Genomic DNA, 22,794 nt, shown 5'->3' with positions numbered 1-22,794 from the left:
AGTTCTTCAGTCTCCCAAAAGTGTGAGTGTGGCAGTGTTTCCTGTGTAAGTAGGAATCTGAGGACCATCAGTTAATGGTGTTTTCTCTCAGACTTTTTCTAGGTCTCAGCTGAAGCACTTCCCATTTCTGCAGAGTTTGGTACAATGACTTCTTTTTGTACAGAGAGCACTTTATAAGAGCATCTCCCAGAGGAACTGGTACTTTTGTACAAATCCTGTTGTGCTCAATCCATCTTCTTTCTTTCCTAAGTGCTAATTCTCTTGAGGAGGCTTTTTAAAATGCAGCTCTTTTCTGGAAGGCTCATTCCCTCTATCACTTAATGACCTTTCAGAGCATCTCACCAAGGAGCTGGGGAGTGTCCTGGGTAGAGTTTCACAGCTAAATGGGGAGGTTTCAGCCAATACCCAGCTGTAAGGTAATCCAGGTGGGGTGTGTGACCTGGCAGCTACAAATTCTGCTGCTGAGGTTGTTTTTAGAGTTCAGTGCTGCTCTGGGGTCAGGTGTGTGCCAGAGCCAGCTCAGATTTGGCAGTGGGAGCTCAGGGCTGGGACTGGGGTGATGTTGGCCCCTGCCTGCAGCACTGGGGGTTGTTGGGCATTGTGGTCATGCTGGATACCTGACCCCAGCAGTAGAAGGCATTTCTGGAGTAAATGTAAACATTCAAGGATGTGGAGGTGCCTGTTCATTAATCATAGAGTCCCTGAGGTTTGAAAATACCTTTCAGATCATTGAGTCAGCCCAGCATCAGCAGGGTCACCACTGAACTGTGTCCCCAAGGGCCACATCCACACTTCCAGGGATGGTGATTCCACCCCTGCCCTGGGCAACCTGTTCCAATGCTTTACAACCTTTTCAGTGATAAAATATTTCCTGATATCCTGGTTTCCAATATTTCCTGATTTCCTGACTCTCCCCTGGCCCAGCCTGAGGCCGTTCCCTCTCCTGTCCCTGTTCCCTGAGCAGAGCCTCCCCTGGCTGTCCCCTCCTGTCAGGAGCTGTGCAGAGCCACAAGGGCCCCCTGAGCCTCCTTTGCTCCAGGCTGAGCCCCTTCCCAGCTCCCTCAGCCCCTCCTGGGGCTCCATTCCCTTCCCAGCTCCCTCACCCCTCCTGGGGCTCCATTCCCTCCCCAGCTCCCTCAGCCCCTCCTGGGGCTCCATTCCCTTCCCAGCTCCCTCAGCCCCTCCTGGGGCTCCATTCCCTTCCCAGCTCCCTCAGCCCCTCCTGGGGCTCCAGACCCTGCCCAAGCTCCATTCCCTTCTCTGTCCCCATCCTCTCAATGTCTTCCCTGCAGTGAGAGACCATTAAGGATGGTAATTAGAGAATTCTTTTTCCTTAGACCTTTACTCATTTGTCTTTTTAATCAATACAAGGTATAAAACCCTTTGGTTAATCCAATCTGTTTGACAACATCTGTGTCCAGATCTGTGGATGCACTTTCCCAGCCTGAGTGCAGATTCAGCCTCCTTCAGGGGGCAAGTGGAGGACTTGGCACTCTGAAACTGCTGTGTACACACAGGGGGAAGACAAGCAAAGGAGAAAAAGCTCCTACTTCCTAGAAACTTTGGTTTCAACTGTGAAATTCTTCTGAATAAAGAGTGTGAGGGAACAGAAATAGAATGGATGGAGTTGTAGAAGTGCCATTATGGCAATTACTGCCATTCAAACAGGAAAAAGGCTAATCTGTATTTTGGTTAAAATGGAGAAGATTGTCTTTTAGATGCTCTGAATTTTTAATCTTCTGCCTTGATGTTTTGTTTCCCTTGCCCTGTCCTTCAACTGTATCAGGAGAGAAATAAAAGCTGTGCAGTTCTGCAGAAACTCTTTCTTGTGTGCTCAGCTCTGCTGTAGGATGATGTAATCCTGATTGTTAATGAATATTAGTCTAGAAATATCACCCTGTCAGTAACTCATGAGAGTGTCTTTGGAATGCCAGAGCTCTGTGTCCTGGTGCATGTGCAGTGGCCTTTATGAATGCATTGATTTTTGGTTTATCACAGGGTGGTGGAAGGATAACAAGGATTCAAAAATAGCAGTGAAGGTACCAGTTAAGGAGAATTAAAAGGGAGAAAATATCTTCACTTCTGTTCTTAGGTCTTGAGTGTACTGACTGTGCTTCAGTTCTGTGTCAGCTGGGGTCTGAGCAGGATGGGCTGTGTTTGGGGTAGATTTAAAGGAGAACATTTATCACACAGGTGCTGGCTCTGGGTAAGCTGGGCTTTAGTGGTGAAGCTCCATTTTGGGGGAGAGAGGGGGAGCTTGTCTGCCCTGAGCTTCACTTTGGGGTGTCTGGGCTCTCAGGCTGTTGTATCTGGGGCCAGGAAAATACTGAAATGGGTGGAGAGTGCTAGATTTGGATTTTTGTGTCACTGTTTGCACATTGGCTATTTGAGTAAAACTGTCACAGGAGTGCAGGCACACTTTGGGCAGGTGGAGGGGCTGAGGTGTGACAGCTGCCCCAGCTGTTCTGGGCATGGGAGCACAGCTGGATTTTTGGGGCAGACACATCAGAACAACCCTAAAGAAAGCTCCTCCTTGGCCTGGGGCGTGCAGGGCTCAGGAGAACCAATGTGAGCTGTGAGCAAACACCTCAGAGCAGCTTCAGAGAGCCCTGGCAGGGATTCATGAAAGCTCCTGCAGTCAGGGCACCTCAGGGTGATTTGTGGCACTGTGCTGGGAGCCTGCAGGCAAGGAGTGCATCCTGCCTGAACTGCAGAACCTTCTGGTCCAGTGTGAGGGATACATTGATAGATAGGGCTCAGAGTGTCATTTCTTTGCTAGACTGTTCATTGCATTGATATCTCTTTTTGGTTTTTTTAAATCTTTTTAGTTGAGTTTGATTTAGAAACAGATATTAACAGAATATCTGTAATTTTGGCTGTGTGCTGAAGCAGTTACAGCTCTTCTTACAATGGGATGCTATGAAATATTTATCACCTCTGCTTCCATCAGAGCAAACTTCACGCTTACCCAGCCAGTGGGGAGAGATGCAGAAAGTCTCTGCTGCAGGAACCTGGCAGGGTGTGAGCAGGAGGAGTGGAAGGGTGTGAGCAGGAGTGGAAGGGCGTGAGCAGGAGTGGAAGGTGTGAGCAGGAGTGGAAGGTGTGAGCAGGAGTGGAAGGGTGTGAGCAGGAGTGGAAGGTGTGAGCAGGAGTGGAAGGTGTGAGCAGCAGGAGTGGAAGGTGTGAGCAGGAGTGGAAGGGTGTGAGCAGCAGGAGTGGAAGGTGTGAGCAGGAGTGGAAGGTGTGAGCAGGAGGAGTGGAAGGGTGTGAGCAGGAGTGGAAGGCGTGAGCAGGAGTGGAAGGGTGTGAGCAGGAGGAGTGGAAGGTGTGAGCAGGAGTGGAAGGTGTGAGCAGGAGTGGAAGGGTGTGAGCAGGAGTGGAAGGTGTGAGCAGGAGTGGAAGGTGTGAGCAGGAGTGCAAGGCTGCCCTCAGACCCCTCAGTGCCTGCTTTGTGCAGCTGTGTGAGCAGCAGTGTCCAGCCTGAGCTCAGCATGGCTGTCGCTGACAGGGGGCAGCTTTGTGGCACTGGTGAAACCTGAAGCTGAAACCTCAGGCTGAGGGAATGTATAATCTGGAACAGCTTTAATGAGGTTAAATATCTTGGTGTGTTAGGGGAAAATGCAGGCCTTCAGAATTTGTATGTGGGAAATCAAGAAATGATAAACTGAAAAGTAAGAACGATACTAAATGGCGCAGATGGGAAAGGAGAAATGTAGTGGAATGATTCAGAAGTCACCGTCAATACATACAAATAAGATCTTGAGGTGGGAATTGATAATCCCTGAAGAAAACAGGTATTAATTAGTGTCAGGGTTCAGAGAGCTCCATGCTGGTGTCACTGGGAAAGGTGAATAAGGCAAAATGAGACTGTGCTTGTACAGGAGAATCTGGGATTTATTCATACCTTGAATACTTTGAGTGCTTCTGATCTTCCCATTCCTCCCAAAATACAACAGAGAAGCAGTGACAGGTATCAAAGGCATGGCAAATTTGTTTGTGAGAGGTTTGTTTGCTAAAAATAACCATTACCTCAGCCCAATTCATCAGCAAGTATCAGAACTGAATGTTGATTTAATATGATTTCACTGCAATTGAAATGAACAGCACACACAGTGCTCAGCTGCAGCATAAATGCAAGTTATGTATAAAACCTCAAGTTCTTCCATTTTTTAGCATGTCTTTGATTAATAATCTGAAATTTGTGGATAGCTTTGTGCACGTGGCCTGAAACATTTTCAAGTGCTGCGTGAGAGCCGCTGTGGAAGCGCAGGCTCTGAGCAGAGGCAGGATGAGGACACTCCACTCTGTGCAATTATTCACCCCAATTATAGACACCGGATTTGCACCACAGAAATTGCTGCTCTGTGGGGGATGAGGGGCTGGCAAAGAGCCAGGAATGTCTCTGATAAACTGGGTCATCTCCTCCAAGGATGGTGTTGTTCCACTTGGGAGGTCGGGGATAAGCCGGGTTTAACCCTGCATGGCACAGCTGCTGATTGAATTTGCTTTTCCTTGGGAATGCACAGGCTGGGTTCTGCTGGACAAAGCCTCTGCTGCTTCCTAAACTGTGGCCAGCAGAAGTGGGAAATGTAAAGGATTCAGCCAACAGCCAGCACTATCAAAGCCAAGCCTTGAATTAGCAAGCTGGCTATCTGAAGAGAGGAAATGAGAATTGTATTCAGAGCTTAATGATGTAAAAAACAAGAACTGAATTACTGGCTTGCCTTCACCTATAAGTATTGTCATAGATAGGAAGCTTTCCAATATTATCTTTTGATATTTTCTCCAATTATGATGGATATTATGATATTTGTAGGGCTCTGAGGTTTTGCTCTTGGTCCCTCATTTCCTCTGATGATATTAAGCACGGGAAGGTTATTAACTAAATTGATGGAAGCTTAGTTACATGCACAATATAGAAATTCTATCCTTTATTTTCTGACAAAAGTCATTATGTAATTTTTAAGCAGTTTATAATGCAGGAGTCAAACTTGGGTATGATCCATGTCAAGGGGATGATCCTGTAATTGAAGGGAGTTTGTGATTTCCCTAAGAAAGTGCTGATAAGGCCCATGGCACAGCGTGTTACAGAAGCAGCTAATCTGGAGCTGAGATTTGGCCATGCTCAAGTGTCATTTCCATCTGCTGAGCTTGGGAGTGACGCTGATCCCGTGATGCTGGTGCAGCTATTGAGGGCAGGGTGTGTAAATGATGGTCCCACAGAGCTGCTCTCACTTGGCAGAGCACTGGGGCTCCTCCGTGCTGGCCTTGGGAGAACAAAATGGCTAAAATGAGACAGAGACTCCAATCAGAAAGTATAAATTACATTAACATCATTATACAGCAGTTATGAGGTGAAAACCATTGAATAGTGATGAGATGGTGGAACTACAGCCAGGAATAGCTCTGAGTGCCTGGTGGGCACTCAATTAATTCGGGATTCATCAAAGATGGAAAGGCCTCCAAGGTCAGCAAGTGCAACCAAACCACGTTTGAATTTATCTGGTGCTTTTTTTTTACTGGGATTAGTTCAGGAAGACAAAAGTTTGATGCCTCTATTTTGGGTTCATACATTGAGGAGACTCAAGTGCTTCTAACATTTTGAGAAATAGTAATTTTTAAGAGAGGAAAATTGCAACAATTACAATATTCTGAAGATTAACAAAAGCTAGAACTGGGAACCGTACAAGATTGTCAAATGATCCCAGTTCTGTAAAATTACTTTTTATTCCACTTAAAATTATTTCTTTCTAACTTTTAACGGTTTTTAAATGAGCAAACCCAGAATTCAGCTATTGAAATCATGAACACAATTCAGCTACTGAAATAATGACACATGTGGCACATGGGCTCGAGTTACCAGTGCAGACTTTGTGGTTGATTTTCTGTCCTCTGAATAGCAGGAAAAGTGAAAAGCATGGTTTGGTGTAATGAAACTGTAGATTTTAGATAAAATTCTGCATGAAAAGCTTTTGTTAAAGCTTGGAAGCTCTACCAGAGAAATACTTTCTGTGCTCACACCAGTTCAAACAGTGGTGAGATGTTTAGGAATTCTTTTTCAGTGTTACTCCTTTTATCACTGATCCATTATCACATGTTTTGATAAACGCAGACAAAGAGTTTGGGAACTCACAGATAAACAGTGGAACCAATTTAAACTCAAGCTCACCACATAAACATTAAAGTATTCCCTTTAGGAAGTCAGAATCCTTTGAATTATGCATGTGTTGTAGTTTGCAGTAAGATAAAAGAACTTTTAGGGGGGAGGGTGAGAAACTTGAAAAGCCTTTAAGGAGTAATTTGCATAAATTGGGTGGAGAGAGTAAACAGCACAAGGGGGAAAAAAAGTTATTTTCAGTAAGGCCTTATAGAATGAGATAAAACAAATTACCAAAGAAATCAGGTGGAGTTGAAACAAAGCTGAAGTGCCTCAAACTTTGTGTTAATGCTGCCACTGCCTTTACAGCAAATCCCAGGGAACTCTGAAGTGCCCTGGATAAAAAAAAGAAATCAAAAAAACCCCAAATTCTTAAGGGAGACTTAAAAGAGAAGAAGAGCCATGGAGACAGTGGAACGTGTGTGTTGCTGTGTGGGAGACCTGTGGACATGAGTGCTCAGGATAAGCAGATTCCTTTTCAATCTAACAGTATTTTTTTTATCTTGCAGTTACAGGACCGCACACAATTTAGTGACCGAGACTTAGCTACCCTAAAGAAATACTGGGACAATGGCATGACCAGCCTGGGCTCAGTCTGCAGAGAGAAAATTGAAGCTGTGGCTGCAGAATTAAATGTTGACTGTGAAATAGTTCGGGTAAGAAATCCAGAGTCTTCCCTTATCTTGTCGCAGGAGCAAAAATAGGACAGATGAAAGGCTTTAAAAATTTCATGAGGAAGCTTGAAATAGATTTCACGTATTACATAATGAATGACCATGTTGGGAAGTTCTCTCCTGCTCTTTCTGCAGTCTATATTTAGTAAAAGCCCTCAGGTCAGGGTCTTATTGATCAGCAGCAGAAGCAGCACTAGGAGCTGTTTGACATTCTCTTGAGGAAGATTTTAAGTAAAAGTGTTACATTTTTGAGGGAGATCCTAGAAGACTGAAAGGTACTATTTACATTGCTAATAAGATACCAAAAAAGGGCTTTTCTAAAGATACAGGGAAAATACTTCTCATTCATGCTTATAGGGAAAAATGTATGAAAGAAAATGCTCCAAAATAGAAAAAAAAAATATGTTACCAGACTGTCTTGAGGGCAGGTTGAGGTGTGATGGAGGAATTCTGGGTCAGCTCTGTTTGATGGTTGCTGTAGGAGGCTGAGGGAGGCCCAGGTGTGCTGGAGATGACCTGGCTCCCAGAATGTGCACATCATCTCCTCCAGAGGCTGGGCTGTGGTGTCACTGTGTCACTGTGTCCTGGATGAGCACACACCCAGCAGCACCCCTGGGGTCTCTGCCCATCCCAGCCTCAGGAAATGGCCCCAGTGTTTGCAGTCAGACAGGGACAGGAGCCCTCCTTTCCCTTGTGACAGGTGTGACAATTGGGATTATTCCTTCCAGGCTTCATCCTCTTTGTGCACCTGTTTCCTGAATCCCTGGCAGTGCTGCAGGAGCAGGGCTGAGCCCGAGACCTCTGCCTTGGTGCATCCACATGGTCCCAAAGCTGCTTCCAGGGCTGAACACCCATCTGGTTTTTGTTTTTGTGGCCACACAGGGATTCTAAAAAGCCCAATTGCACTTTTGGAGGCTGAAGAGAATCACTCTTTTCTCTGCAGAGAGCAAAGCTGCTCCTTGTTTCCCTTTGCTCTCTGAAGGGGAAGCTGTTCCCCCTGCAGCCCCTCCTGCACAGCACAGTGACACCCTTGGTTTGATCCCCCCTGGCACACAGGGCTGTCACTGTGGGGTTCTGTGCAAACCTTTCCTCCTGCTGGAATGTTTCTGTGCCCAGGGCAGGGACCAGGACCCCCCAGAAGGTTCTGCCATCACCTGCACCACAACAGACCACAAATGATGCCATCCACTCACAGACCCTGCTGGAAGGGTTTAAGGATGTATTTTAGATAAAGGATAAGAATATATTATAAGGATAGAGCTCTCCAGCTGATTTCCCACATGGCAATCCCAGTCTGCTCTTGCCCTCACTGTTTTGCTGTTCCAGAATGTTCTCTGTTCAGCACAGCACACAGGATGTGGAACCTTCTCTCCCCCATTTAATTTGAGACACTATCAAAACATGTTCATCTTCTCTGACATTCTCAGTATGTTGAATGAAAGATTTTCTGCTTTGAAAAGCCTGTGAAAAGATCTGCCTTTCCCAAGTGCCTTCTTTACTAAAGAAGAGATAGATTGAATTTTAAATTTTTGTTAGCGCTGTTTGGTAAAATCACAAGATGATGGAAAAATTTAAAGAATGGCAATACACTGCTTGGAAAAAGAGACTCAGATCTCAAAGGGCTGCTTGTGTGGGGGGTTTTCTTTAATTTTTTTTTCCCAAAACTGTAGGTAATAGAAAAAAATGATCTAGGTAGTTCTCTGCATACCTGTTGTGCATTCTTCAAATAGGAAAATCAGCAAGCTGGGAAAGCAAATACCAGCCAACAAAAAAGATTTGCTAAAAATAGTGTTCAGCATGTTATCTTTCAGCTTGTTAGAGATGCAGCTTTAAAAGGCTTGGTTTTTTTTCCAAGGCTGGCACAGCATGAAACTGTGTTTAGTACTTGGGACTGCTGTTAATATTCCTTTACTTTTTCTCTTTGGTAATCAAGGTATTATAAGCAAAAAGTTTTTTATTCAACTTTCTCAGAACTCTAGGAAGAGGAACAGGGCAGGTGTTTCTGAAATAAGGCCAGGGTGATGCTTAGTGTGTCTTTAAAGAAAATCCTGAAACATTTGAATGTCTTGGGTTACTGATTTGGAACAGAGGCCTCATGGAAAGGATGTGCATTTTGCCATGGCCTGGTCGTGTTTCCAAAGGCAGGAGCTGCTGCTGTTTCTGGGGCTGTGGGTGGTGGGAAGGGGATGAGAGCCAGCCCCAGAGAGTGGGAGGGGCAGTTGGTGAAGAAGTGAATTCCTGGCTCTGGGAAGTTTTGGTTGCCAGTGGAGGCTGCTTTGGTGGAATGGAGGGTCTGGGGTACAGGGGCTGTTGAGCAGAGTTGAGATGAGGAGTTGAAAGCCTGGGTGACACAAGGGACAGGAGAGCAGCAGGAGGTGAAGAGTTGCAGACAATTCTTGTTACATCGTGTTAAACTCTGAATCTTTAATAATTTTTTAAGTAAATGTTTCTTCATCAGAGAAGGCAAATTAATGACCAGGTGTACAAATCCACTTGGAGAATTTAGAATGTGGGTCTTTTCTTCTTTTTATTTTCTCCTTTGAAATTCAATTTTATTGATGCAAGATGAACTTAAAGCATCCATCTCCATCCACCATGGCAGGATTTCCAGGTTTCCTGGGCTGGTTTTATCTCCCAGACTGTTCCCAGTGTGCTCCTCTGCACTCACTGCAAACAGCTTTTCCTAAAGCTCTGTTGTACAGCCAAAGGGGATGAAGGATGAGCTGCTCTGAGCTTTGTCCTTCCAGGTTCCTTTCTGTCCTCCAAGGGGAGTGCTGTGGATCTGTCACCTTGGCCAGCTCCCTCTGTGCTGTGGGAAATCCTAGAACAGGGGAGGTGTCTGGGTCATCGGGAGTTGCAGAGTAGGAGAACCTGGACCAGAGATCTTATGTTAAATTTGTTGAATAATTTAGGGGGGCAGAGACCTTACAAAGTCACTTAGTCCTGCTCTTTGTCTGGAGCAGGATTTACTTTGGAATCAAGCCAGGTTTCTCAGGAGGTTGAAACGTTGAGTACCTCAAGGCTGGAGCTACCAAGGCTTCTATGGACAAACTGTCCCTCTGAATCACTGTAAAACATTATTTTTTCTTTTATATTCTCAACTCCAATCAGAACTTCCCTTGCTGCCACTTGTACCTATTGCTTCTTTTCCTTTGCTGTGCACCTTCCTGTTTCCCTTGGAAGGCTGAACCTGGCACAGGATTTGGGGAGCAGCCTCAGGAGGGGGAAACACTGGGGAATACTGAGCTCCCTGAGCTGCTGGCTGCACCCTGGCTCCTGTAGGGCAGATGTCTGATGTCACTTGGTTGGGGGCCTGTTGCTTTTGTCATAGTTTCTGATATCATTCATGTTTATTTCTCTTACAAGACTTGGATTGGGAATCGAAGACGGAAATATCGTTTAATGGGGATTGAGGTCCCACCCCCTAGAGGAGGTCCTGCTGATTTCTCTGATCAATCTGAATTTGTTTCTAAATCAGCACTTAATCCAGGAGAGGAAACTGCTACTGAAGTGGGGGATGATAATGATAGGAATGATGAAGTGTCAATCTGCTTATCTGAAGGAAGCTCACAAGGTATTTGGAATGCAGTTACTACTGTGCCTATATTTTCAATTTTGTGCAGTGTGCATGCTTTGGATTCTGTTGTACACATTCAAAAACGTCTGACAGAGTCACAAGTGCTCCACCCTGCCTGGGCTGAAGGTACTGTTTGGTCTCTTTCTTCTGCCTCTGTGTCTCTGAGTTTTGTTGGGTTTGTTGTACAAAGATTGGAGAAACCTTTGATCATAAGAGCCCCATTTCTGCCAGATTCACCTGAAACAAAGTCAAGAGTTCACGTTCTGCTGGTGCAAGTGAGAGTCAGATTTAGAAAATGCTCTGTGCCAACTGCTCAGTTCTCCCCAGCCAGCTGGGATGGCATTCCATTCCATTTGACACCCATCCCTGGAGGTGCCCAGGGCCAGGTTGGACGGGGCTTGGAGCACCCTGGGACAGTGAAGGTGTCCCTGCCATGGCAGGGGTGGCACTGGATGGGCTTTGAGGTCCCTCCCATCCCAACCCATGATTTCACAGTTCATCCCTGTGATCCTGAGCCACCCCAGACACTGGTGGGGCTGGAGCTGCTGCTGGGACTGAGCATTGCCATTTGTGCTGGCAGGGAGCCCCTCAGCTCAGCTGAACACAGAGCTGCCCCGGCCCCTGCTGCTCTGTCTGACAGACAAACACAACCAGCAGATCAAAGCAGGAGCAGGGCACAGCCAGGAGCCCTGGAGCTGCACACACAGGGGTGTCCTCAGTAAACTGCAGGGTCTGGAGTGGGAAATGCCTCCAGCTGAATTCCCTTTCCCCCCAGGAGCCCATGGGATCGATGTCTCCCTGTCCTCCTGTCCCTGAGCCCAGCACATCCCCACCCACTGACTGCTGCCAGTGCTTGTGCTTAGAGATCAATGGAGCCTTTGCTCTGCAAGCTGAGTCTGACCTTGGGCTGCTGCTGTGCTCTCAGTGTGCCAGCCTGGTCCTGTCATTCCTCAGAACATGAAGGGAAGAGCCAGGGGAACAGGGGCAGCTGGGAATGAGTTTGGGAGCTTTGTCACACTCGAGTGTAGAGGGAATAAGATGGTAAAGAAGTGGGTCAAGTGATTGAAAGCCAAGCGAGATGAGGAGTCTCAGAGTCCTTGATTTGCCTGAGGTGTGGAAGGAGCTGATTTAAGTCAGATCTGCTTGAGAGGAAATGGTGACAAGGAAGAGTCTGAAGTGTCTGCAGATCAAGTGAGGAATAACTCTGTGTTGGCTGAGCCAGGCTTTCACAGGCAAGGTGAGGCTGAACATTTGGGAGCATTATTGGTGCCAAAGCCTAAGGAAGTGCAAGGAAACAGCAGGATTTCCCCAGCATCCAGGAATCCCACCTTCAATCCTTTATTCTCCCACTACAATTATTTCTGTTCATTTCTCCAGTTCAGAGGAGGCTCCACTGCTGCAGCTCAGCTGGGTTTGAACTTCCTGGGAAGATTTCCCCCAATAGCCATGGGTTATGTTCAGTCCCAGATAGGGAATTGTTCCAGTGTTTGAGAACTGTAACTTTTGGTCCTAATTTATTAAAAAAACAAAACCACAACAGCAAAAAACTGCTCTGAAAGACAGACAAAAGCAATTTTTGGTCACCTAATTAGAATGATTAAAGTTGATGGCTTCTGCTTTTAAAATGTAGTGCATAAATATAAAAAAATAAGCTGTGCTGTGATGCAAAATGGATCATTAAAGCTCTCATATTGCCTCACCTTTTTAAATTGTGTGTTAATTGAATCCACAGTGTGTAGGTGGAGGCCATTAGGGCTGTGCTGGTTCTGTGAGCTCAGGATGAATATTGAAGGGGTTGGGAATGCTGTAGGGAGCTGCTTCCTTCAGCTGTGGAATGCAGGGGGTGATGGCAGGGTGACAGAGTTCCTGTGCCCTGCAATGTCCCTGAGCTGTGACCTCACCCTGTCACCTCCTCCCTGCCTTGCTCCCTCTGCTCCCGTATGGAGCTGTGACTGCTGGCACACTGAGCTCATTTGAAACAATTCCCAAGCACATTTGCTCAGTGCAGAGATTTTTAACTTCAAAGTTGTTTAAAACCATGAACTGGCTCTCTATGGTCTGGCCTAAACATTTCCCTGTTTTTGGTAATCCCAGGGAAATCCTGTTAACCCTGTGTTTGTGTGGAGGTGACAGACCCTGGAGTCACCAGAACCTTGCTGCCCCTTCCCTCTTTTTATATTTAAAATGTATCATAGATTTATGTTTTAATATGCAGAAGCCAAGTAAATATGTGAAATAAAGTTCAATTTTAGGGGTAAATAGACTTAACTTTCTTTGGGGTTTGTGTTCTCCTTGGCCTTTAAGGTCAGTGGAATCATCTCATGCTTTGTGGTTGAAACACCAGGATAAAATCTGCTCTGTTTTCAAGTGTTTATACATAAAAAAGCCTTTAGGTTTACTGGGGGTAAGCATTTGCCATAATCTGATCAGGTTTTGGTTCAAAACCCATCAGTGTCTGCAAGGGGGAAGTGGGATTTAAATATGTACCCCAGAATTTCAGGGAATGCAGGATTTTTCATGTAGGAATTCATTTTCATTTAAACAAACCCAACTTCTGCACGTCTCTGATGTGAAACTCTGCATCACCTTTGAATATTCCAACCTGAACCTAAAAATGGGAAGGTTTTGGTGCAGAGAATAACTGAGAGTTTTGTTGTTGTTTCAGGGGGAAGGTGGTTTGATGTTGGCCTGAAATGCTTGTCACAAGATGTCTTTTTAATAAGGCAGATATTCTCTTTATGATTAGACATTGATACCATGACTTTGCTGTTGGATTTAGCAGCTGTGACATTTAGTGGTAAACACCATTAATGGTCCTTCAGCATAAAATTGGAATGAAACCTGACAAAACCAATTTATTTCTGCAGAAGAGACAAATGAAGCTCTTCAAAATGAAGAAATTGGCCACAAAGATGATGACCAGAATCCAGTTTCCACTGATAATGTGGTATGTTTACCTTTCCTTTTCCACCAATTAGTAACTCCTTAATTAATGTTGAGGTTGTTGTCCAGCACTTGTGCTTTTCACTAGGTGACAACTTCAGCTCTGTGTGTTAAAAGTCCTTCCTATTTGAGCTTTAAAGATGTACTAAAAATTCTAAAACCTAGCAGGAAAAACCCTGAAACCTTCAGTAGAAATGGTTTGAAGAGATGGTGCCCAAGAGACTCAGCTCCCCAACCTGCCTGAATTTTGTCATTTGATACAACAATGGAACAAAACCAAGGAAGAGTTTCTGCATACTTTGTTGTGAAACACTGTAACAAAACTTAGTAAAAATGCACTTAAAATTGGACTAAAATACATTGTATTTGCATAAGAGGTTTTCCTATTTGAAATTCTAATCTGTTCCTTCCCCTCCTATTTTAAAAAGTGTGTCTGAGAAGGGGAATGTGAATGTTTGGCGGTTATTTAGGGACTCTTTTCCTCAAGCTGAGTCTGAAACCAAAAATATTGGAGACCCAGTGTTCCTGAGGGTCTGATGGAGCAGCAGAACTCGGGGACATCAAAGCTCTGGGCTGGTGTCACTTCAGCTGGGCTGGCAGACACTGAGCACACAAAATGGGCTTTGTCCTCCCTGCCCTCAGCACAGCCTTGGGAGCTGGTGGGTCCTGCCAGGGAGAGCTGGGAATGCCCCTGGGAGGATTTCAGGGATTTCTCCTCAGTGATTTCAGGGTGTGCAGGCAGGAGGGGCCACATGCTGCAGGAAAAACCTGAATTAACACCTCAGGAATGACCCATGCACATGGATTGGGTCAGTGGGGGCCCTTCCATCCTAAAAAACAGGAAAATTGCTGTAACTTATTATGGACAGGTTCATAAATGTTCACAACTGTCAAAACAATTGAAAACAGTAAAAAAACTTGGGATGTATTTCTGAGTCTTAGTGTTAAGCTTGACCTTAACACTGTGCTTTAGATATCTTTAGAAACCCAGTATAAAAAGCTCCCCAAATTTTTGTGAATTAGGTAAAAATGTCCATATTTATGCATTTGGAAGTGTCCTTTGGACCAGCACCCCTACAGCTGAGGGGATGTGGCCAGGCAGGGTCAGAGGAGAATCCTTGATTTCTTTAGGCAGGAATAGCTGAGGACTTGCTGGTTTATCCAGAGGTTTATTTCCAGACCCTCCTGTGCAGCAGCAGAGCAGAGCAGGGGCTGTGAGGGGATAAATGTGCAACTCAAATTCAAAAAGCTGGGCCAGGGAGCTCCTCCTGTGTAAACAGCTGAGTCTCCATGGCAGCAGCTCCCGCTGGATTCCTGCTGGCTCTCCTGGCTGAGGTGCATGATTGCCATCTAATGGGGCTGCAAGGCTCAGAGCTGCTCAGGAGCCAGCACTGAGCTCTCCTTCCTTCCTCCTTCCTCCATCATTTATCCTTCATCCTTCCCCCTTCCTTCTTCATCATTTACCCATCACAATTTTATCCTTCATCCTTCCTCCCTCCTGCCCCTTTGGGATGTGGCTCCCCGTTTGTTTGTCTCCTCTGTGTGTTGGAATGAACTGTTTGTTTCTGTTTCAGAAAATAGAAATTTTAGATGATGAGGAGAGTGATCTGATCAGCAACTCTGAAGTGGATCAGATGAGTTCTCTTTTGGATTACAAGGTGAGTGGCTGGGCCATGTCAGGGACAGTGGGACAATCCCCAGGGATTTCAGGGGGTGGAGCTGTCAGGAATTCAGCAAAAGCCTGTGGGATCCTGAGCTGCTCTGCTGTTTTCCCAGTGTGCACATCATGCCCTCATCCCCCCTCCAGCCACTTTATCCATGTTTCAACCCCAATGGAGGCAGGAAAACCCCATTTCTACAGAGCTGCAGCTCCACCCCTGTGTCCCAGCAAAGGCATTTATGGAGCCACCCCAGCAGAATTGTTCTTGAAATTCTGCCACACTTTTTCTGCAGTGTGGTGCTGCCAGCTTGGAGCTGGAAGGAATCCTGTGCTGGATTGGGGGGATCTGAGGAGAAGGATTCCCCAGGACATGCTGGGAATGGTGCCTGTGGGAGGGAGGAGAAGCAGCTGGATCCTGGCAGCTCCAGCCCAAGGCTGAGGCTGTGTCTGTGCTGTTCTCCCAGGAGTAACCACAATTCCACCTTGCCTTGAGCTTTTACCTCCACTGCTGATTTTTTACCCATAAGAAACCAGACCTGTTCTCCTGATAATAATCAATTACCAAAATAATGAACAGATCATCTCTTCAGAACAGAAATTCCTCCTTCCAGCAGCGTTTTCCTGCAGAATGAATGAGGAGAGGGAATGACCTTTTCTTAATGTCACCTGTCAGCACAGTGAGAGCCTTGTTGTGACAGTGCCCTGCAGAGCCAGGCTTTGTTTGACAGCCCTGATTACTCCCTGAGTTTTCTGCCTAAATCTGAATTCCTTCCTGGGCTGGGCAAAATCCAGAGCTAAACAGGCAACTGCAAATTATCCATAGGGAAGAACTCAGCTGATTTTTTATGGAAGCTTCAGAATTGCAGCCCAAATATTCTTCTGTCATTCTCAGAGCTGTTATCACCTGGAACAGTGTGGTGAGCAGTGCTTTCACTGAAAAAAATGAGAATTTTCTGGGAAAAAACCAACAAAAATACAACCATTTTTAAAGGGTTGTTGCAAACCTTCAGAGCATCATGTAGTCACAGCTTTTCATGTCAACTAAAGCTGACTTCCAACCAGTGTGAGCATGAATACCATATTTATTTTCATTATTCTCTCATGAGTTGGTGCTATTAAGCAGAGCCCTTCTGCAAAAAATGAGCAATGCCTTTGATCTTGTAACCTAAATAAACAGTTTGATTTTCATGATCTTTGCAAAAGTGAGTAACCAGAGAAAATGAATTTTAGCTCTGCACTAATCAACAGGTTTAGCATTTTGATCCAGTAACTTTGGAAGAGAGGAGATACTTAAAATAAATGGAAATACTTATTAAATCTGAATTTTTAATTAAAGAGATTTGCAAGTATAGATTGGGAAAATGCTTTCTTAGCCAAAGCACACAAATTATTGATATTTCCTTACTTTGTAATATACTACATTCAGTTCCAGCCCAATAAACAACTCTGGAGGTTGGAACTGAATGATCTGTAAGGTCCCTTCCAAACTGTTCTGTCACTCTGAGATATTCCTGTTTATTCTGTAACCCGAGGGATCCTGAGGAGCTTGGTGAGCTGACACTTGATCCACATCAAACCCAGCTGCTGGAGGATGTTATCTTTTAATTCGTGGTAGCTTTGAGGAATTTTCAAGTCATTTTCCCTGATTTTTGTGTCAAGCCTTCTGCTGCAATAATGGAATTTATTTGCTGTCTCTTCTCTCAGCCCCCTGATCACTTCTAGAAATCTGGGCTTTGGCTGTCATTGTCACTACAAATAGTTGAGTTTTAACCCAGGGCTGTTCAGGTGTGGTTATTTCAATGCTTTGTCCTGTCCCCATCCCTGGAGGGATTTAACAGACACGAGGATGTGGCACCTGGGGACAAAGCATTGTCCCCAGGTAAGGGGACAGTGGTGGCCTTGGCAGTGCTGGGGGATGGCTGGGCTCAGCCTCAGGGGGCTTTTCCAGCCCAAAGGATTCCTTGGTTCTGAGATCATTCCCAGCCTCTCTGGTTTCCCCACAGAATGAAGAAGTCAGGTTCATCGAGAGTCAGCTGGAGAGCCACAAACAGAAATACTTTGAGCTGCAGACGTTCACCCGCAGTTTGATACTTGCAATTAAAGCAGATGACAAGGAACAGCAGCAGGTAAATCCTGGAGCAGGTTTAACATGTGTCTTTAATACCAGAAGATGTTTGTCCTTTTGTGTTGTGTCCCTCTCTTGGGTTTATTCCAGAGGCTCAAATTATGATCGAAAAACTCAAACAGTTTTCTCACAGGTTCAAATTATGGTCAAAAAACTCAAACAATTTTCTCACACTTTGTTTAAATCACTGCTGACACAAAACCCACACCTGATAGTGTCTATAGCAGATATTAGAAATGTTTTTCCCTTGTAGGCTCTGCTTTCAGACTTACCTCCTGAGCTGGAAGAGATGGATTTCAACCACACCTCCCCGGAGCCCGACGATACCTCATTCAGCCTCTCGTCGCTGTCGGAGAAGAACGCCTCAGACAGTTTGTGATGCTCTGGCCTGGAGACCCAGCACACACCCCAGGGAGGTGCAGAGCAGAGACAGACACACAGACAGGCTTTGCTCTGCAGTGTTCTCAGCCTGGCTCCTCACAGCCTTGCAGTGCCCAGGAGTTGGCAGTGCTGGCTTTGGGAAATGGAAGAGGTGAGGGAAGGGTGCACTGGGAGCAGCTTGGCCTCGGGTAGGATTAACTTTGATCTCCAGAACAGCTCTGGCTCTGTAGCAAAGTCTTTTTTTGAGCAGGGATGCAAGTGTGGGAAACACACCCAGTGAATTCTCCAGCTCCACGTGCTCCCCAGGCCTGTTTATTATATTTTTCCCCATTTTTACTCAGGTAGGTGGACTAAAAATTGGGGATCCAAATAGAATAACGGGCTTTCTCTGAGTTGTGCTTGAAAACCTGAAATTAAACTGAAGTGGTTTTTGTTTTCTGATTTGAGATTGTTAAATCTTCCATTTTTCTGACCAAAATAGCTGAAAAAACTTTGAAAGGCTAACTGAAAAAATTGAATTATCGTGAATAAATTATTAATGCAAAGAAGCAGTGATAAGTGTTGGAAGAAATGAGGTGGAAATGGGAACCCTGATAGCTGCAGGATACAACTTCCTAATACAGTAGCAATGGGATTGGATGTTTACACTCTTTAGAGTTTAATGATTGTAGTCACAGTTTTTATTTGTCAAAGCCTAAATGCTAAAGTACTGCTTATTATTTTAATTCTTGGGTATATATTTCTCCACAAACTTTGCTCCAGTTTACCAAGCCAGTGAGAATTCCCCAGCTGTCATTGCACCCTGCAAGGTTTCCCGGTGTTGGAAGTGATCTCTGCACATCTGCTTTGAAGCTCTGCCTGGTGCATTTTTTGGCAAATGCCATTTCTAAACTGTGATCTGGATTGCAGGCAGGGGCTGAACTGAATTTTCTTCTTTCCCAGAGCTGTTGGCACTGAATGCCCTCAGTGCTGTGGTGGGATGGCTGTGCAGGGGTGTCCAGGTGGATTCAGGGGGAGTGTTGGGGTCCAGGGAATGCCTGGCCAAGGCAGGGGTGCTGTGCTTGAGCTGACAGGGTGGGGACCAGTCCTGGAGCTCTTCTCCTCCAGGGTGGGTCTGTGGGATGCTGCAGGTGCCTGCCCATGGCATTGATGCTCCAATTCCAACCTGGATATCCCTCAGCAAGCATTTTTCACACAGATACTTCAGTCTGGTAAAAAACCTGATCTTCCCATTTTATGCCAAATAATAATTGTCTCTGAGGAATCCTTGTTCATGCAGTGAGTAACTCCCTTAATTTCAGTGGGAGGTCCAAGATGTAGCTCAGAAAATCCAAAGTGTTGGGGAAATAACACCTTTTGTTCCTTTAATTCTGGGGTTAGACTCAGGTTTTAGGGTTTTCTCAGCCTGATCAGTTCCTCCCTAATCACTTGTACAGCTCTTTCTGTTTAGTATCAGTAGTGAGCTCTGATCTTTCAGGTTTTCAGTCTCTCCTCTCCTTGGGCACGGGGAGCTTTTAGCAATACTGTTCAACACCAGCTGCAGAAAGGGCAGGAATGATTTAAAAGGTGTTCTGAGAAACCAAAATCTCACAGTTCTGCCCCCTGTACCGTTCTGTACAGTTCCCAGCAGAGCCACCCTTCCACAGGGAAATCCAGAGTTCCAGGCCTGTGTTTGAGCTGGGCATTAAAACTCAGAGTGGGAATGAGGTTTGTGAGCAGAGCTCCCAGTGCTGTCCTGCACAGATACACAGGGCTGAGCTGGAATTCTCTGCAAAACTCATTTATAAAGGGTTTTCTGTGCCAGGCTGACAATGGTTTCTATTGCTGTTCTCTTTAGACAGGAAATCTGTGCCACTGACAATGAAACCTCTTGTTTTTTGTGAAATTAACATAAAATAGTGCTGGGAGCTGCCACTGTTTGGCCCCTGTTTTTCTGCTTCTTCCACTTGAATTCCCATGACAGAGAGCAGGATACTCTTTAACAGGACTTCTCAATTTCATGGTCAATTAAATCATCTGCCTTCCTGCAGGAAAAACTTCCATTGATGATTCCTACTTTGCTGTCTTGCTGCTATTTCATACCCAAACAAATGGAAGGGATGAATTTTGAATGAACTGTTTGCTAGATACAAGCAATGATGTCAGTCCCTGTTCTCCAGGGAGCTGGGATCCTCTTGGATTGCAGCTGAGGGGAGCTGCACTCAGGGCCCACCCCATCCCTGGGGAGACAAAACACAGCCTGGCACACTTGACAGCACTACAGGGTAGCCAGGAAAAAAAAAAAAGAGTATAAATTCTATCCCTGAATAAGAGAATCTGGGGAGGAAGATGCTCCACAGCTCCTTGGCTGGGTGTTTTTCAGCAGCAGTGGGTATTTCCAGCAGAGATTGAGTGACTGTGACCATTATTGGTGGTTAAATGTTGGTGCAGAGCAAGGGGGTGGCTCTGGGCTGGGTTTGGGTTCAGGGTGTTTCCCCTGAGTGTAGGATGGTGACAAACACCTGCAGGAAGTGCAGTTCAGCATTCCAGAACCTTCCACAGGAGATGGAGCTCATCCTGTGCTTTTCAGGGTGCCAGAAATCAGCCCCCTGTCTGTCCCAGTGAGTGACTGTAATGTGAATTATCAAGGGCCTCGTGTTGGTGGTGTTATCACCTTTCTGTGGCCAGGTACCAATGTTTGACCATCCTGCAGAGTCTCTCTGTCCATGAACAGTGACTTCCCTGGCATTGTTCATCCCTAAGGCATCCATGGCAGCATCAGTGATGTTTTTCTGAAGGTGGGAAGGCAGCCCAGACACTTCACCAGAGGCAGCACAGGCTCTCCCTGGGGTTTGGATACTGGAAGGTTTGCTCATGGTTAAATTCCCATTTCCTGGAGCTCTGCCTGCTTTCCTCTCCCTGCAGCTGATGCCTCAGTCACATCCACAGGTCTGACAGGAGTGACAGTGGCAGGAAATACTCCAATAAAACAATAAATACTCCAGGAGGTGGATTTGGGGCAGATTTAAAGGCACCTGAGCAGATGAACTGTATGAGGTCTCTGGAGTGCCCAGCCCTGGAGGCAGCTCTGCACTTTAATCTCTCCAAGTATTTCTTTTCACTAAGGCAATAAAAAGTGTGAAATGAGGAGTTTGGGGCTTTGCAGCCGTGAGTGAGGAGAAGAATGTCCTGGTTCTGTCCTCACCTGAGCTGGGCAGCAGCTTGAGAGAGCCTGTTCCCAGGGGCAGAGGCTGGGGGTGCTGCAGGCTCAGGTGAGTCCTGAACAAACCAGCAGCACCCTGGGCATCCTGCTGGGAATGGGAATTGGGGATGGGAGTGGGAATTGGGGGTGGGAATTGTGCTGCAGATGGATCTGCCCTGTGTGCCCTGCACTGAGCACAGAGTCCTGCTCACACTGACTGTGAGGGGGGACAGGAATGTGCACCAAGGGAACAGCACAGAATTCCTGGGGCAATTCACACCCAAAGCTTGATGTCCAAGCTCCAGCCCTGCCCAGCTCCCCCAGAGCAGGGGCTGCAGGGCTGGAACCTGGCCAGATTCTGCCTTTTCTGCCCCAAATCCTCCAGCTTGGCTGGGGTGGTCAGTGAGCAAATTGCACCTGGCTGCAGAGAGCACAGCTGCATTGTGGTGGTTGGTCCCTTTAGTCAAGAATGTTTTCACAATGACCAAATGTGAAATCTGAAAAGTTTGAGGGGAAAAAATAGTCAAAGCAGCACTATAAAATGGGTGTTTTCCATGGAAGAACAGGAGTTTAGAGTGTGAGTGTTTATTGCTCTGAGAAACAGCAGCTGCTTTGGTCAGAAGGCAACAGAAACGGGGCAGAGCCTTGGGCTTGTGGGGCTCTTTTCCCACAAAAGAGAAATCCTCCTGGCTGAAGGAGCTGTGCAAGGATGTTCCTGGAAGGAAAACAGTTCAGGTCAGTGCTTTGGCTCTGGGACAGTTCCCCGTGTCACTGAACTAAGTCAGGAACTCTTTTCCAGCTCTGTTTTACATTTTACACAATGCTACCTCTGAAACGTGACACCCCTTAAACCTACACAGAAAATGTGAACTTAGGAATTTTTTTTTAACCTTTTATAGGCAATAAAGTATTCCCAACATGCATCCTTCAGTTTGTGTTTGGTTTTTGCTGAGTGTGAGCCATCAATTTGCTTTTATTTTAATGCTCTTTTTCTGTATTTGTGCTCATCACAATCTGTGGAGAAGGAAATGATGGAATATTAGGGAGAAAAGCTTAGCATGTGTTAATGGGAGAAAATATTTCTGTTACAGCTGAAGGATGGGGTGGCTGTGCTGGTTTTGGTGCAGTTCCTGTGAGAAATGGGTGAAATCCTTAATTCTTGTATTAATGACATTGGAACATTGCTCAGTTCATGAGATGAGTTAATCTGAGAGAGCAGTCAGTGATCTCAGCACTGCCAGGAAAAGGTTTTACACTTTCTGAGACACCACAGTTCATAAAAACCTCCTCAGATTTTTGTTTCACTTGTTTCCTTTTTTTTGCCATAACTTTATAGAGACCTTGTAGAAAGAATTTTGAAGTGTTAAATGAAAATTGGTCAGTAACAAACTGAGGTCAAAAGTAGATTTAGACCATGTTTGTATTCAAGTTTCATCTGAAAAGAGTTCCTTGAATTTCCCCGTCACATTTCTCTCCCTGGAGCTCAGGGAGGGGTGGAGGATGCACGAGGGGGATGGAGGGAATGAGGCACAAGGAGGCAGAAATGAAGGTTCTGGGTTTTAGTCAGGAAAATCTCAATAAACTGAAAGGTTTCTGTGCTGTGGAAAACAAGAACTTCTGCTTTATCTGCAGATTTTGTGAAATACAGGTCAAAAAGTCATTGGCAAATCCACTGAGTTGTGCTGGGGGAAAATTGTGTTCTCCAGTAGGAATTTTATCATTTCTGGGGTTATTTCTGGAATTACTGAGTGTGTGTGAACACACAGATGCAGATTTACAATGTGCACAGATACACTGATCACAGTAGCTCTACAAAGGTATTTTAACTTGAAATGTTAATGGAATTCTTCTCAAATATATTTCATTTGCTCTTATTTTTGTGTCTTGCTGCATATCAATTGCATAGTTCTGAAAATTAGTCAAATACACCCATACAAATATGGTTTATTGGTTATGTCCTTGCAACTGGTAACTTTTAGGCTTGGAAATTTATGAAAATGCCCATAATAATGATATTTTTAAGTTATCTTGGCAAATAAACCAACTGCTGTATTTATGAAGAGATAATGATAATTTCTGCTTTATTTTCACTGTAG

The 22,794-nt window shown here is 45.4% G+C and overlaps 1 protein-coding gene across 2 annotated transcripts in view; it reads left to right on the top strand.

The window, feature by feature from the left end:
- HDX (highly divergent homeobox) overlaps positions 1 to 22,765 on the top strand; it is a 39,260-nt gene extending 16,495 nt beyond the window's left edge. For both annotated transcript variants that reach the window (XM_064712700.1, XM_064712699.1), the window contains 6 exons: positions 6,667 to 6,813; positions 10,198 to 10,405; positions 13,276 to 13,355; positions 14,926 to 15,009; positions 17,015 to 17,137; positions 17,390 to 22,765. In XM_064712700.1, the coding sequence (XP_064568770.1) occupies positions 6,667 to 6,813; positions 10,198 to 10,405; positions 13,276 to 13,355; positions 14,926 to 15,009; positions 17,015 to 17,137; positions 17,390 to 17,515 (768 nt within the window). In that variant the 3' untranslated portion in view covers positions 17,516 to 22,765. The remainder of the gene's footprint in view (positions 1 to 6,666; positions 6,814 to 10,197; positions 10,406 to 13,275; positions 13,356 to 14,925; positions 15,010 to 17,014; positions 17,138 to 17,389) is intronic.
- Positions 22,766 to 22,794: the final 29 nt, after the last annotated feature.

Source organism: Zonotrichia leucophrys, chromosome 4A (genome assembly GCF_028769735.1).
Source record: "Zonotrichia leucophrys gambelii isolate GWCS_2022_RI chromosome 4A, RI_Zleu_2.0, whole genome shotgun sequence".
Taxonomy (NCBI): domain Eukaryota; kingdom Metazoa; phylum Chordata; class Aves; order Passeriformes; family Passerellidae; genus Zonotrichia; species Zonotrichia leucophrys.
Note: the sequence above shows the minus strand (reverse complement) of the source record. Positions and strands in the feature narration are given on the sequence as shown.